The following is a 16,637-nucleotide window of genomic DNA, read 5'->3' as shown; positions in this document are numbered from 1 at the left end:
GATTTTTAGAGAGAGAGAGAGGGAGAGGGAAAGATAGAAATATCAGTGAGAGAGACAAATTGATTAGCTGCCTCCTGCATGCCCCCTACTGGGGATAGAGCCAGCAACCCAGGCATCTGACCAGGAATCAAACCAGGGACCTCTTGGTCCATGGAATGACTCTCTATTCACTGAGCCACACCAGCCAGGCCGGAAAACGTTTTTAAAAACTTAATTTTTAATGATTAAAAGAGTAAATGTATGGCATATATAGATTTACCACAACTTTTTAAAATTTTTAAAAGTAATCAGAACTGCAAAAAAGAAAAAATTTAAACGTGTAGAAAGAAGAAAAGAAACAAAAATATTAACAGACTAAATCTTGGTATAATGGGTGATTTTCACCAATTTCTTGTATTTTCTGTAATAAGGATTTTTCTCAGTATTACTTTTAGAGAGGAAATAATCCTTATGAACTTTAATTTTAAGAAGGCAAAAAAAAAAAAAAAAAAGAGAGAGAGATGGAGAGAGATGAAGAGGGGCTGAATAGATGAAAGACCTCCATGGAGCTATTTAGACGCACTAAGACTGTGATAAACCACAATTACCTCCGGTTGTTTTAAATTAAACGGATCACAGGCCATGCACGCATGCAGAAACTGTTTTCAAACAAAAGCCTGAGGTTTGAAACCTCAAGCGTAACTGAAAATTATGGAGGTTTCTCCTCAAGGTAAAAACAAAATAAAACAATAGCCAAGCAAAGCAGTAAGAAATAACAGTTGATATTTGATATAAGGAATACACATCGATGTTACGTAAGTTTTGTATTTCCTCTCGATTTCAATTCTATTCATCTGTTGCCCCAAGAGATTGGACGTGATGTACGTAACTGTGAATGGACACGTCTCTCAGCCAGGAGGCCTGGCTGCCGGGATTCTGGCTTTCTTCCCTGACTGTGCCGTGCAAGTGGCCAGGCACCACCACGCGTCTGGCGGCAGCTTCTCAAATGGCAGGCACAGGCCCAAACGGAGATCATTAGCTTCACCAGATAGGCTGGCCTTGCTAACCCAAACTCATAACGTGACAGCAAATGTCAGAAAAGGTCGCCCGTTAACCAACGGACACCTAAAGGGGAGGTCCCTTTCCTCCAGGAGGGTCAAAAGGCCAGGGGGCAGAGAGCTCCAGATGGCTGCAAGGCAATGGGGGGGGGGGGGCAGAGGAGGAAAGGGCCCACCCCCTGTGCTGTCTGTCTGCCTGGTACCACGGAGCTCAGGCCTGCGACTGGCTCCTGTCCACGCCCTTCCCACCCCCGAGCTGTGGTCACGGATCCTCGCTCTATAATTCACCAGCTGCAACCAGAGAAGGAGGGGATGCACAGAAAACCCTCAAGTTTACACACTGCCCAGAGCCCAGCCCTTCTAAAGGGCTGAAAAGAGGGTTTTTTATTTGTCATATACATATAATAGACATAGCATATTTGTCTATACATGTCTATATAGACATGTATAAATACAAATCCCAGTTTCCTAGTTATGTATTTTTATTATTTGCTATGCATTGCATATTTTAAAAAAAACACCAAAAACAACTACTTGTATAATAATGGCCAATGGAAAACGCAATGCATAGCCCTAGCTGGTTTGGCTCAGTGGATAGAGCGTCAGCCTGTGGACTAAAGGGTCTGGGGTTCAATTCCAGTCAAGGGCTCATGCCCAGGTTACAGGCTTGATCCCCAGTAGGGGGCGTGCAGGAGGGAGCTGATCAATGATTCTCTCTCATTCCTGATGTTTCTATCTCACTCTCCCTCTACCTTCCTCTCTGAAATCAATAAAAATATATTTTTAAAAAAACAAAAACCACAATGCCTACACAGAGATTAATGCTATGTGAATCCTGTCTTAAGGCAAGTAGGGACTTTGGATTAAAACCCCTTTCTCTTTAAATATAATAAAAACAAAAATATAATGATAGAATTATAAAGGAGAATAACAGAGGAGCAGGAAATTTGAATACTGGAATGCAAGAGCAATAGACCATTTTTAAAGAATATTATTTCATCATCTATAGGCAAATACAATCCCACTGCCTTATTATTATTTTTAAATATATTTTTATTTATTTCAGAGAGGAAGGGAGAGGGAGAAAGAGATAGAAACATCAATGATGAGAGAAAATCATTGATCGGCTGCCTCCTGCATGCTCCCTACTGGGGATCAAGGCCACAACCCGGGCATACACTCTTGACTAGAATTGAACCCAGGACCCTTCAGTCCACAGGCTGACACTCTATCCACTGAGCCAAACTAACTAGGGCCCACTGCCTTATTATTAATGCCTGTGACCCATGTTGATATCCTGTGAGGCAGGGGCCGCGTGTACCATCTCATAAAGGTGGGAGGGTATACATCACGGTGCAGCCAGCTTCCCAAAAGGTCAGCTGGGAAAGGGATAAAGCACAACCTCAAATTGACCAAAACCAACACAACAGCCTTTTCTGTGCTTCCAAAGCAAGGTGGGTCATGGAATTGCCAGACGACCCGTGACAGCGTCCCCCGCTGTGGTGAGAGGGGACACTGGTCCCAGGGCAACATGCCCGAGGGTCCCAGACAGGCTCAAGTAACCGCCTGACTCCATTAATCTGTATTTTATTATGACTTGCAACAAAAAAAAGGATTTTTATGTGCATTACAAAATAATTCAAATGCTATGATTATAAACGCAGAGTCATTTTATAGGGGATTTAGCTAAGTTCTATACAAGCAATAAAACGCCTGTGTGGCAGCATTTTAGCTATATGGAAGTGAACAGTTTTAAAAGTCAAGTGATGCTTGCAGTGAGAAAACCGTCTTTCTAAATCATGGAAATGTACGGATTTCCATGTACAGATGTAAGGATTTTGGTGTCTTCAAATCCTAATAGTGTTCTAATACTCAGAACACCTAATCCACTCGTCTCCTCCCACCGTCCCTCTCAGTCCCAAAGCTGACATGCCTACTACTGGGATTCTGAATATATGTTGAGAGCAATGCTTGATTTTTGTTAGCCGTGTAGAATAGACGTGCTGTAATCTTACCAGTAAGCAGAACTAAACTCGGGAACTAAAAGCAAGATTTTCTCAGGTAACCTAAGAAATGGAGAATAACTCCAGAGCTGATTCTCCTTTTCAAATATTTCTTTCCCAGGATCAAAATTAGATTTTAATCCTATCTATCTGAAACAGTGCACCTGTTACCATGGTGCTAAGTCATTTCTAAGATTCTGTGACATTGGATCCAAAGAAAAACCTCTTCCCTGTAGTCCAAGGGGTGTTTCTTTCACATGGAAATGAAACACCTGGAAGGGGCTGGAAGGGACGTCAGAAACCAGCTCGTTTAGTCCCACAGGCGCCCAGAGGACGAGGGACTACTGCAAGGTCACGAGGGTGACAGTGACAGGACAGGCCCTCTGGCTCCGTCCGGAATCTGTTCACTTCCCCAATACCATTCACTCTGTATGATTTTCAGAGAGAGAAATTTGTGATAAAAAAATGTAAGCGTGACTCAGTGGTTGAGCGTCGACCTACGAGCCAGGAGATCATGGTTAGATTCCCAGTCAGAGCGCGTGCCTGGGTTACTGGCTCTATCCCCAGTAGGGGGCGTGCGGGAGGCAGCCAATCAGCATTAAAGTTTCTGTCTCTCCTTCTCCCTTCCTCTTTGAAATCAATAAAAGTATATTTTTTAAATATATATATATATATTTTAAAAATATATATGAGCCCAGACATTAAATGTCATGTCCTGAGCACCCCAATTCTTTCTGCATTACTGAAACATCTATAATCTCCAGAAAACACAAGAGCTACACTAGCACTTTGGTTAACAGAATCTATTCAACTAAAACCCAGCTACCTTGTCATCATGCCAGAAAATGCTCCTGGGCATGTAAGACCCATGGGCTTCGTCTTTTTACAGGGCATTGGGTTCATGGTCCTACTGCTCAGAATGGGAGTGAAGTTCATTTTGGACCTGGCCTAAGAAGCTACAGCATCTGACACAAACAAGCTAAACCGTCTGATCACATTGAAATATCCACCAGAAGCAAGAGCTAGGACCCAACAGAATGCACTTGGACCTATGACAAATACACAACTTTCTAACAACTGTGAAATCCTTGAATTGGATGCTAAAAAGGTCACATCCTGGAGGCAGTTTTTGAGACTCTGGTAGTAGTAGTTCGATTCTTCCTTATCCTTCAGGGAGGAAAATCATTAGGACTTGAAACTAGAATGGAATGTGGCTATGAGCCTCAAAACATATCTCCTTGAATCCCTAACCTCCAGCCCGCCCCTCCCATCCCCCATCCCTCCCCCACTCACTCACCCATCCACCCACCCGCCCACCCCAACGCAGACACCAGCACCCTGTTAGTGACCATCGATGCTGAGACATTCGCCATACGGATAATGGATTTTCCATTACACAGATTATTTTTTTTTTAAGTTCAGCACCTGAAGAATAAAACCCTAGCCTATTGGAACCTCGTCACGACTGCTCTGTATGTGGAGAGCGAGGAGAGTCACAGACTGCTCTGTGGAACTTACCGTCATTCACCGCGCCCGGCGTCTTATCTCCCGCTTCCCTCTCACTGGACTCTTCACTTACGGTAGAGTCAGCATCTGAGGGCGAAACTCTGCAGACACAAAACGAATGTAAGCGTTAGGAAACAGAAAGCAAAGGGAGGGGCAGGTCGTGCTCATTTGGATGTGGAAGTCAGGCTTCCAGGCAAGGCTGGTAGAAATTAGACAATCCAAAAAATTATCTCACAGTCCAGCATCTCCAAGGACACGAATTGCACTTAGTTTCCTCTTGAAGACAGTGGAACAGTGCAGGAAACGGCTCAGCAGGCTGCATTTCAACAAATGCTAGGAAACCAGGGGCCAAATTAGGGGACGGTCCTTCAGTGACCAGGGCCCTGGCTGGCAGTCTGGGTCTGGCTCGGGGTTAGTTGGGTCTGCAGAATCTCCAGGAAGCCAGGGTGTCTGCATTCACCCCACAAAGCTCTCCAGGTCTTTGGAAGAAGCTTACACCTACATCCCCAACTGAGATCCAATGCCATAACTAAAGAGCAAGGGTAGCGAGGGGGCACCAGGCTAGTAAAAATCCACCAGTGAGCACCCCTCCCTTTGTGCTCCCTGGATTAAACAGCAGTGTGAAATGCCAACACACTCTGGTGCCCATGAGGGATGCTAAAGTATTATATTAACCACACAGGCCACTGAGATGTCGTGACTAAATGTTTAGGATGAGACTACAAGGGAAGAAAAAAAAGACTCTGCAAAAATGTACTAGCATATTAATAATCCTTAATGATTTAACTTACGCTTAGCCTGCAAGATAATTAAGCAAATAGCATCTCTCTCCTTAATGCAGTTTCCTTTGTAAAGATCACCTATTAAATTCTTAAAACTAGGCCAGAACCCCCGGGGAGGTTTTCTGATGTCAGAAATTATAACATCATTTCAAATATTGGTATGAGCCCACACTACCTTTTTCCTTTTAGCGGAAAACCAGGATCCAAAGTATCAAAGCTCAAAGACAGGCTGATAATTTAAGGCTTCAGTAGCCAAAGCTTGACTGCGATGATCTCAAGTCAACTTAATAAAGCCTGACTCTGAACGGGGTCTCCTTTAACAGAGCTGCAGCCCTTCTCAGGGCATCAGAGGTGAGGGGGACCTCCGGGCAGTGTGTGATCAAGCAGTTCTCCACGTGCTTTACTCTGATAAGAGGAATGAAAATAAGCAGAGATGGGAGCTGGGCAGGGAGGAGGTGGTGAAGAGTCCATGCAAACCTACTAACAATGGTGACATCAGCCGCCAGAGAAAAATCAAGCAAAGATAGAAAGATGTGCCCAACCAGTGTGGCTCAGTTGTTGAATGTCAACCCATGAGCCAGGAGGTCACAGTTCGATTCCCGGTCAGGGCACATGCCTGGGTTACAGGCTCGATCCCCAGTGTGGGGCATGCAGGAAGCAGCTGATCAATGATACTCTCTCATCATCATTCTCTCTCTCTCTCTCTCTCTCTCTCTCTCTTCCTCTCTGAAATCAATAAAAATATATTTTTAAAAAGACAGAAAGCTGTGATAAAGGAAGGTCACCTGCAGACAGAGCAATGAAGGCATGATGGGCCAGGACAAAGCCAATACTGGGTGTGGATCGTGTGCTATGCACCTTTTATTTTTATTTTTTTTATTAAGGTATTATGTGTGTACATATCTTACCATTGCCCCCACCCCCACCCCACTCCCATACATGCCCTCACCCCGCAATGTTTTGCATCCGTTGGTTATTCTTATATGTGCTATGCACCTTTTAGACATCGTTTCTGGTATCATTTCCAGAAGGCCAAGCTTGTTCACCCAGAATATACAGTATACCCTTCAGCTGGCCAATCCCTAGTCAAGGCACAGGGGGACCGCCGAACCATGATGGACAGTGATTCGTCATCTTAAACGCTTTGGGGAAAGAGAGCAGACAGCCTCCCCCAGTGGTCCCTTAGAGCGGCCCGCGGGCTCGCTGACTTTGGGAGAGCTGTGGTCCGTCTCCTGGGCTGCAGACGTGGGCAATACTCTCTGTCGGCCCCTCTGATACTGGAAACTGACCAACTGAAAACGGAAACATGCTTCACGACAGAGTACAATGCAGAAAGCCCAACACCAACCTTCCTCGATGGCGGACGTTCTTGGCGGGGACCTTGGCCTTGGGGCTCGGGACATCTCCGTTTTCGGACGGCGTGGTGTGGTCCTTCACAGGCCCCGGCAGCGGAGCGGGCTCGTGAATAATCAGGATGTCGTCCTTGTTGTGCTGCCCGAGGTGCTGCTTGGCGAAATCAAAACCCTTCACACTGGGGATCTGCAACTAAAACAAAGAGGCGAGTCGGTCGATCCGAACTCTGATGACCGTCAAAGGAGCCTGTGAGGCCGGCGAGATCGTGCCTGCAATTCCACCACCATCTCTGAAACGTCAAATGTGTACAAGGGGCCGTTTACACCTTGAGTTTGCAGAAAAGATGGGTACTTGCAAAAACTTAAAGAGTACAAGGATTAAATAGCTAGGCCATACTAAAAAAGACACCCTAAGCCCGTGGTCGGCAAACTGCGGCTCGCGAGCCACATGCGGCTATTTGGCCCCTTGAGTGTGGCTCTTCCACAAAATACCACGGCCTGGGTGACTCTATTTTGAAGAAGTGGCGTTAGAAGAAGTTTAAGTTTAAAAAATTTGGCTCTCAAAAGAAATTTCAATCGTTGTACTGTTGATAGTTGGCTCTGTTGACTAATGAGTTTGCCGACCACTGCCCTAGGACGAGCCCCGACCCGCTGTCATAGCAGCATAACCATGTGCTATGCAATTCCAGAGACACTGACACGGGCACAATGTTCCATAGAGAGATGGGGACCTGAGTCAGGACTCGGAGGACAGACAGAACTCAGAAATAAAGAGGTAGGACACAGAGCGTGATCTGGATTGTGTCAGGGACCAGCGAACCCCTTGAGGCTGGGCAGAGATCTCATTAGCTGCTCCAGACGGGTCAGAATACAGGGAGTGAGAGAAGGCCGGCCTGCATGTGGACGACTCCAAATGCCAGCTTCTAGAGCAGAGAAGCTACTACATATTTCTAAAGAGGCAGATTTCTAAAATTCAAGCAGACAGGACACAAAGAGACCAGGGAAAAGGGCCCAACAGTTCCACATGCATGGAATGACAAGAGTGGAGCCCAAAGTCTTAGCAAAGAAAATGGGAAGGAGGGAAGAAGGGAGGGATGGAGGGAGGGAGGGAGGGAGGGAGGGAAGCTACAGACCAGGCGGGAGGGACTGGACACCGACCAGAGCCAGTGATAACCAGCAGGGGACACGGAACAGTGGAAGTGGCACGGAGGGGAAGGGGTGAGTCATGAAGGAACGATGCCCTGAGGAAATACAAAGTCAGGTTTTGCTTTAAACATGCTTGGGTTGAAATGGCAAAAAAACAGCTGAAAAGGAAAGCAGCTGTGTGGCTGGAGTCGGAGGACAGAAGCCTGGGGATGCCAGGCGGGAGATGCGACTCTGAGAGCATCTGTCTAGAAGGTGACATGTGGGGGAGTTGACAGTATTTTAAGATGAAAACAGTCCATGAATAAAATGTTGGAGGACATCTAATAGTTTGGGACCCAGAGAGGAAAAAAGGAAGCCAAGAACAAAACAGAAGCCTACTTAAAAAAAAAAAAACTAAAAAAAAAGAAAAGAATGTGAACTGTTCAAAGTAATAGAAGTAAAGGGAGTAAAGAATTTATAGAAAGGAGAGTAATCAGGGCACAGTGATGAGGAGAAAGGGGTCTTTGAAAAAGTCCACCTGTCACACTGGCATATGCAGGAGGCCTACGTCCCGAGGAGACACCCACACCAAACCCACAACCAAGACCCCATGAGCCTGCAACCACAGGTCCGGGCCTCAGCTTCTCAGCCGGTGCTAAGACAGGAGAGATGCTCATGTATATGGATACGTGGACAGTAAAGGTGGGGCACCACTAGGTATTAACAGTTTCCTTAATTCGAGCTTGCAGAGCATCCTATATAATAAAAGCCTAATGTGCTAAGTGTCCAACCGTTCACCTGTTCAACCAGTCACTATGATGTGCACTGACCACCAGGGGGCAGATGCTCCAACCAGTAGGTTAGCTTGCTGCTGGGGTCTGGAATTGGGACTGCGCGAGACAGGCTGGACACGCCCTGGAGCTCTCCTGCGGTCCCTCCCCAGCCCCGATCGTGCACTGGTGTGGTCCCTCAGCCTGGCCTGTGCCCTCTCACAATCCAGGACCCCTCAGGGGATTTCGGAGAGCTGGTTTTAGCCCGATTCCCGCAGGCCAGGCCGAGGTACCCCACCAGTGCACGAATCCATGCACCGGGCCTCTAGTAGGACAATAAACTGCATATAAGTAGTCATCTCAAGGGTCTCCTCATTGCCAGCAGGAAGGCCACGTGCAAGACCGAGCCCTCCCAGCCAGGCTGTGTCCCACACCCACAGGTAGTCCTATCAGCCAAGAGACATAGGCAAACCCATCTACGGAGTTATTTTAGCCAAGAGACCATGTGTAGAAGCACAAGGTTTTGTTGTATTTGTGCCAACTTCATGCACAGATGAGGAACAACACTAATGGCTTAGATTTGTGATCTCTAACTCTAACCTCTTTTTAGCACTAAAAATCCAAGAATAATGGGGTCGGAGAGTAAGTCTGCAATCATGACTCATGCCAGCAGAGGGAGACAAAACTTACTGTAAATATAGTTTACAAAGATGTTGCTTGGAAACAAAAGGCAAAGGCTGGCCTACCTATATTTTCTAAATCGATGATATCATGTTTCAAGAGCAGGCTACTCCGCCACACAGACAGTGTGTGCCTGCCACACACCCCGGCTCAGGAATGCTGTTTCGAAAACAATAAACCCAACCTGCTGCTCCATGGCTCCCCGGCCCTGCTGCACCACCAGGATAAATCCTCATCCATGAGCCTGGATTAGCACACCAAATCCCTGCAGTGCACACCTCTCTAGAGGCACGTAGTCCCCTTAAGGGAATCAAATTCCAGGTGGACAACCTCTTTATATGCTCTCACCTAAACGTGATTTTCCTGGGTGCGACAGTGGTCTGGGCACCAGGCTGGTCCCCCTGTCCAGCCTCCTTTCAAAAAAGACCTCCTACTTTACAGAAGAGAGACACACCTCTCACCCACGTGGCTGCTTTCCCCCCAGCGACACCTCATTTTAGCTCCATAAACAAGGTACCTCTAAATGAAAGAATAACAGTTATAATCAACAGTCATCTAATCATCACCATCAACATCATATCAATCCTGGTAAAACCCTTTTTGGTATATGCCCCAGTAAGAAAGCAAATGCCTCTAGTGACTGGGAAACACTCTCTTTTGTGAGGTAGATGGTTTGCTTTGTCAAAACTGAAGCAGAAGCCTTGGCTGGTGTGACTCAGTTGGTTGGACATCATCCCGTGTGCCGGAGGGTTCCTGGTTCAATTCCCGGTCAGGTTTCAGGCTTGATCCCTGGTGGGGGCATGCAGGAGGCAGCCAACTGATGTCTCGCTATCACATCAATGTTTCTCTCTCTCTCTCTCTCTCTCTCTCTCTCTCTCTCTCTCTCTCTCTCTTTCTCCCTTTCCCTTCCTCTCTCTCTAAAATTAATCATTTTTTAAAGTGGAAAAAATATATATTTTTTAAATTTGGAGGAGCCACAGATTGGAGACCTCCTCTAAGCAAAGCTCTCCGAAGAGAATAAGGGAAAAATATGAACCCCACTGTCTCTATGGTGCAGCCTGTGTACCCCAAGTCTAGGAACTAAAGGCCTTCACTGACCAACTCTCAGGGCTCATGAAACAACCAAATATATACATGTCAAAGTGCCTTACAAATGAGACTGACAGCATTCTTACTGCTCTTGGTTGATAAACACCAAGGACTTAACACACACAGTCAGCTAAGCGTTCCCAGGCATCAGATAAAGCTGTAGATATACATTCTGATACAAACTTCTGTAATTCAGCAACAGGATGTGACACATGGTACACACTCTACAAACAGGTGATGACAGAAGGAATTTCAAAAAGGTCAGCTGACCCAGAAAACCTATTGAATTTTGTGGGGAATCAAGAAAAGGGTGTATGCCATAAATGAAACAGACATCCACCATAGCCTTGAAGCCCTGCTGGCTTCTTGTTGATTCCCACTAACGTCTCTAAATATACCCACCATTAGATCCTTACACTTCCCACAGGCTCGGTGAGTCACCACCTTCCACAACAATAGAAATTTGGCAACTAATCTGTACTTACGCACAAAACAAAAGCCATTTACACACAGAAGGAAAAAATTAAAGAAATCACTGCCCGCCCTGCCTCACTTATGGAATTAGCTACTTTCATTTCAACCCTACTTTCTGGTACACTTTTTCTAGTTTTTCTATTTCTTTTTTTTTTTTAATCTAAAGTTAAATCTGAATGTATTGTGTCTCCAGCTTCCATATGCACAATAAACCTGAATTCGTATTTCATAAAAGAAGGGTAGTGATTAATTAATGCCTTAATATTCACATTAGGACCCATTTACTTCTGAGTAAGAATAGCTATTTTGTTTCTTCTTTTTTAAAAATTATGTTTTATTGATTTCAGAGAGAGGAACTGAGAGGGAGAGAGGGGTAGAAACATTAATGATTAGAGAGAATCATCAATTAGCTGCCTCCTGCATGCTTCTCCCCTCTCTCCCCCGCACTGGGGATTCAAGCCCCAAGCCGGGCATGTGCCCTGACAGGGAATCTAACCATGACCTCCTAATTCATAGGTCAACCCTCAACCACTGAACCACACTGGCCAGGCTGTTCCTTCTTTCTTTAATATATCACAAAGGGGACAGGCCCCAGGATCAGTACCCTACCGGAATATGTCACTGACAAATCAGGGAGGCCTTGTGGAGCAGGTCAGCCAGGGAACAAGAGAGACGCCTGATGCATTTTAAAACACGTGAGCCATAAATATAATACGACCCAGATGGAACAAGACAGAGTGAAGTCCCCAGTACTCGGTGAGTCTGAACCCCTGGGAAGGAGCACTAAGATGACAAAGGAAACCACAGAGCAAATCCCAGCAGAGTCTAAATGAAAATCTGCGATCTCGAAGAGAACGCCGTTGTTTAAGCGTTTACAATTTGATGGCTCTGGCCTGTGAAAGCTCACCGCGACCACGTGATGTCTCCACAGTGGTGAGGACCAGACGAAGTTGTTACCGTGTGTGTGTGTGTGTGTGTGTGTGTGTGTGTGTGTGTGTGTGTCTGCATGGGGCCCCAGCCACCCTCAGGTCTTGAGGTCTGGGAGAGCAGAGCTCCAAGATTCTGCTGCCCCCAGGCCACAGCAGGTCAGGGTCACCGGACGGCGGGTGAACTAGAAACACCTACGTGAGGCCTCACAGGATCCTTGCAGAGAATCGAAGAGCAAGCACGGGGGCAAGCTGAACTTGGCTGAGCGTCTCTTCAATCCACTGGCCACTCTGCCCCCGAAGTGACCGTCCCAAACAGATGCTCCAGCTCCTCTCCCTGCTGGAAACCCTTCGGGGGTCCCCCACTGCCTCCAGCATCCCTTCCTACCCTTCCGTGTCCTACAAACCTCTCCGGGCCTGGCTCTTGCCTGCCTCTGTCTCCTCAGCTTCAGCTGTGCCCTTCCATACGACCCTGTCCCAGCCTTCCTGAGCTCTGTGCCTTCCCTCCGCCTGGGCCCACCTCATCTGGCTTCATCCCTGCCCATCAGCCCTGCATCACCTCCTCTCAGAAGGCAGAGGCAGCCCGTCACCGAGGGGGGGGGGGAGCGGCTCCTCCTCCCGCTCCTGCAGCACCCTAGAGGCCCGGCACGGTGACTGTGTCAGCCACTGTAGGCCTTGTCCTTCTCCCGTACCAAAGCCCTCGAGAGCAGGACTGCATGTTATCTGTGCCCGTCCCCCAGCCTGGCCTGCTCGGCTCTGAGCACATGCTTAGTGTCTGGTGACTGAGCATGCGTGTCTAAGGCAGCTCCGCCTGGCTGCCCACAGTGCCAGCCGGCCAGGAACGGAACTCCAGTCCCGCACCAACAACCAGGGTGTGGCCTGTCCCCAACAGAAGAAACACGTCTCCATGGGACCAGCAGCAGGTAGCCCACGCCATTCGCATCTTTAAACAGAACCTCTGCGGGGCAAGGCGGGTCCAAGCTGGAGTTCTTTGGGGAACAGTGACAAGTGGTGACTTTAGGCTACAGATGAAAGAGAATACAGATAAAAAGAAAGGCACAGGTGAGGGTGTTTTTCTTTATTATTAGAAAGAAGCAAGAACCCTGCTTCCCAATATGACAGAAGGCCTCTCCCTCTATCATATTTCAAACCTAATCTACTCCCAGACAATCTGAAGAGGTTTCCTTTTCCTTACAGGGGAAGGGGGTGTGGGTTTTTGCTCACCAGATTTATTGTTTCCAGATGTCCATAGCTCTGGGGTTTGCTACAAGACTTGAGAGTAGCAGGGAGGCAGCGTCAGGGGTGGGGTGAGCAGAAGGGAGAGAGGGAAAACAGAAAGGCACCCAGAAAAGCAGAGGCACTCCTACAGTCACCTCGGGGACCATCCTTTTCCTACTGAAAACACTCGCTAAGTCTAGACGGGGGGCTCCCGTGCCGGCAGAACAAAGCCCGTGCTTCTGAAACGTCGGGGTGCTGCCCTCCGAGCAGGACACTCCATCTCCGGGGGAGGCTCCATGCAGAAGGCCTTCCCTGTGAATCTGCTGTACAAACGTCTGAGCAACTCCAAAGGCTGGCGTTTCCGTTGGAAACTCTGCCCCTCTGCTTCAGAGCCACATCTGGGACGTGACAATATTTCGGAAGTAAACGTGGGAGGAGGAGAGAGCTTGGAGACTACCCTGTTTTGACCTCGGAGACGCTGTCCTCCGATAGCTTCTTGAAGTAACAGATAATGGATGGGCTCCCACCGTGAGTGTTTACATTAGGAACTGAGGAACAAGAGACCTGAATGCACAGCCATCTACACGGGTTACATCTCTCTGAAACCGGACTCTGCACCAGAACAAAAATATTCCCAAATCTATTGCTGATCTCGTTACAATGAAATTCACACTCTGAGTCATTTGGAATAGCAAGGAATTCTTTTCCAGGTTTTTTTCCGTGCCATTCGTTTGTCTAACAACAAAACAACCTTGGCAAAGTAGGTAAAAAATACATGAAGACACGTCACAACTAGAATATTGAAGTATAAAATGCTTCCATCATACTTGATAACCATATACTTGCAACTTAATCAAGATTTTGCATTTCTTAGTTAATTCATAAGGAAAAGAATACTCTTCGTTTACTTTTACAGACGTGAAATAAATGTAAAAACAATATTTATTTTTTCATCCAGCGGGTCTAGGTTTATCATGCCCAGAATTTTTTATACTCACACAATCAGAATAAAATTCAAAGGTGAGCCAGGCAATTCTTTGTTTCTTATTTGCTTTTTCTTATCCAACTTGTAGAGCTGAGTGAGCCCTCTAACTTTTTGAGTAGAAGGTACATGTTAATAAATACATAGATTCATGACCACTTTCCATTCCCTTAGCAATGGCTGATCGCACGTGATGATCCCTAAATGTCGGCAGGGAGTGAGTTCTCTGGTACTTGGCATGTTATTGCTCACACCAGGTGAATTAGATACCGACAAGAGTCAATATCCTTGCTCTGAAACTTGCATGTGACAATTAAATATTGCAGAAACTGGTGAACCATGTGAGAAGAGAATTGCTACTACTATAAAAACGAAATTGAATGCTTTAGGAAGACAGGGACAAGGAGCTGTTGTCCAATTAGGAGTCAACTGGAAAAGACTGCAGGGCAGGGTGAGGGAGGATTAAAAAACCTGGAGAACTTGGCACTCAGGTTGCTCTGCTTTTCTCTAAAGAAACCCAAACTGGAAACTGCACTGATGGGCATTTATTATAAGAAAGACCACAGGGAATTCCTCTCAGTAGACGAATACTAAAAAAAAAAAAAAAAGACGAGGTATGCTGAAAGATGTCAATTAAATACCTATTCGTGTATTTTAAGTTAAAATGTTTATGGCATGCATTACCATTCTTTAATGACTAAGTGCTCTCAACCAAGGTGGACGGGTGGGCTTGCAACAGGTGGATGGAAAGTAAAGGAGCCATCCAGGGAAGGGGTGTATGGAAGACACAGACACACAGATCTGAGAAAAATCTCCCTTTGCTCCTGTTCTCCGAAGACATCCAGGGTTAAAAGAAATTAGAATTCATACCCAGAACAGATGAGATCTTCAAACTGATGGTCTCAAAAACAAAATCTCAGTGGAAGTCAGCGGTTCTCGGAGGCATGGCTAAGCCTTCACACAGCTTCGCCTTCTTGCATACAGTTAATACTACAGAAGAACTGGGGACTCAGCAAGCAGACGGGAAGGCAAAGGGACACCACCATTTACGCCAAAACATGTCCCTACTAGCTCTCTTTCAGCATCGAGAGCCTGAGCTCCCCCATCCCTGCCTGCGAGACGCGTGTACCACCGCCGGGATTCGCCCCTCACCTTCTGACGCTGCTGAATGTTGGCCACGGCGTCGGGCTGGAAGTCCAACTTGTCTGTGCGGCAGAGTTTCCAGTAGAGGATGACAACGATCACCATGACCACCAGCACGGGGATGACCACACCGACGATGACCCAGAGGTTGTTGCTCTGGGACTCCGGCGACGGCCTCTTCACCCTGTCCACGGCTGCGGACAAGGAAGGAAGGTCTCTCAATAACACGTTACTGGACAGCCCGTCCGGGCAGTGAGCGTGCCTTCTTCTAGGACAGTGGTCGGCAAACTCATTAGTCCACAGAGCCAAATATCAACAGGACAACGATTGAAATTTCTTTTGAGAGCCAAATTTTTTAAACTTAAACTTCTTCTAATGCCACTTCTTCAAAATAGACTCGCCCAGGCCGTGGTATTTTGTGGAAGAGCCACACACTCAAGGGGCCAAAGAGCCGCATGTGGCTCGCGAGCCGCAGTTTGCCGACCACGGCTCTAGGAGACACCTGGGAAGTTCCTGTCATTTCAGCCCAAGACAACGGGTTAAAGGCTGTGATCTCCTGAGCACAGGAAACGTGACCAAGTAAACAAGCACAACACGGAAAGTTATATGGTGAACAGGTTAGGGATCACGGTGAGAGGTATGATGTGCCTAAAGCAACTTCGCCAATTCAATGGCGAAGCTAGGTTAACGCCAGATCTCCTGACTTTCAGTTTATTCTACCAGCTCCCCCTCAATCACTGCAGGAATGCTTCCACACCAAAAAGTAGAAATCCTAAATATAGATTACGAGCCCTGCCTTATCTCCTCACCTGTGTCTCTCCCTAAACCCTTAAAACGTGGCTTTTAATCAAAATTGATTTACCCAAGGTACCAGCTGCCAATTTTAAAATCATATTCAATCACTTCCTTTCTCGCTCCCCAGGCATCTTGGCGGCTGCTCTTGGTTGGGGGCCACCCCACACCCAAAGCAGGAAGATGGTGGCCGCCAAGAAGACAAAACGTCGCCGGAGCCGATCAACTCCAGGTTCCAACACGTTTTGAAAAGTGACCAGTACGTGCTGGGGTACAAGCAGACTCTGAAAATGATCAGACAAGGCAAAGCGAAACTGGTCACCCTCGCCAGCGGCACCCAGCCTTCAGATCCGAAACAGAGACGATGCCATGTGGGCCGGGACCAGGTCCGTCACCGCAGTGGCAGTAAGACCGGACTGGGCACAGCGTGTGGAAAACTCTAGAGTGTGCAGCCTGGCGAGCATTGATCCGGGTGGTTCTGAAATCATTAGAAGCACGCCAGGACAGCTGGGTGAAAAGCAAGTCGTGCAAAAATGTTCTTTAATAGAAACTGGCCAGAGCTTGTTTTTAAAATAATAATAACACTCAAGTAAAATTAAGTCAAGCTTACTTGGAACCCACCACTCCCCACCCTTCCTGCCACCCCCACCCCAGCTCCCCATCTTCCACGGCCTTAGACAATTATGGTTCAATTACTCTGTCCTTCGCAATTTCCTTCACCAGCTCATTCCCCTAACCCTGCCTCCCAGTACTGGGC

At 47.0% G+C, this 16,637-nt stretch overlaps 1 protein-coding gene and 1 pseudogene across 4 annotated transcripts in view; one reads left to right on the top strand and one right to left on the bottom strand.

The window, feature by feature from the left end:
* Positions 1-16,637, bottom strand: part of KIAA1549 — a 156,754-nt gene that overhangs the window by 60,987 nt on the left and 79,130 nt on the right. For all 3 annotated transcript variants that reach the window (XR_013814296.1, XM_079786199.1, XM_079786200.1), the window contains exons 10-12: positions 15,098-15,282; positions 6,677-6,873; positions 4,559-4,647 (exon numbers count right to left, since the gene is read on the bottom strand). Coding sequence is in view for 2 of the 3 variants with exons in the window: in XM_079786199.1 (XP_079642325.1) it covers positions 4,559-4,647; positions 6,677-6,873; positions 15,098-15,282 (471 nt within the window). In the remaining variant the exon portion in view is untranslated. The remainder of the gene's footprint in view (positions 1-4,558; positions 4,648-6,676; positions 6,874-15,097; positions 15,283-16,637) is intronic.
* LOC307108675 (large ribosomal subunit protein eL30-like) lies at positions 16,064-16,491 on the top strand (annotated as a pseudogene). The gene has a single exon. The product of its transcript is annotated as a large ribosomal subunit protein eL30-like (transcript).

The sequence above is a fragment of the Cnephaeus nilssonii genome, assembly GCF_951640355.1.
Source record: "Cnephaeus nilssonii genome assembly, chromosome: 12".
In the NCBI taxonomy this organism is placed as follows: Eukaryota; Metazoa; Chordata; class Mammalia; order Chiroptera; family Vespertilionidae; genus Cnephaeus; species Cnephaeus nilssonii.
Note: the sequence above shows the minus strand (reverse complement) of the source record. Positions and strands in the feature narration are given on the sequence as shown.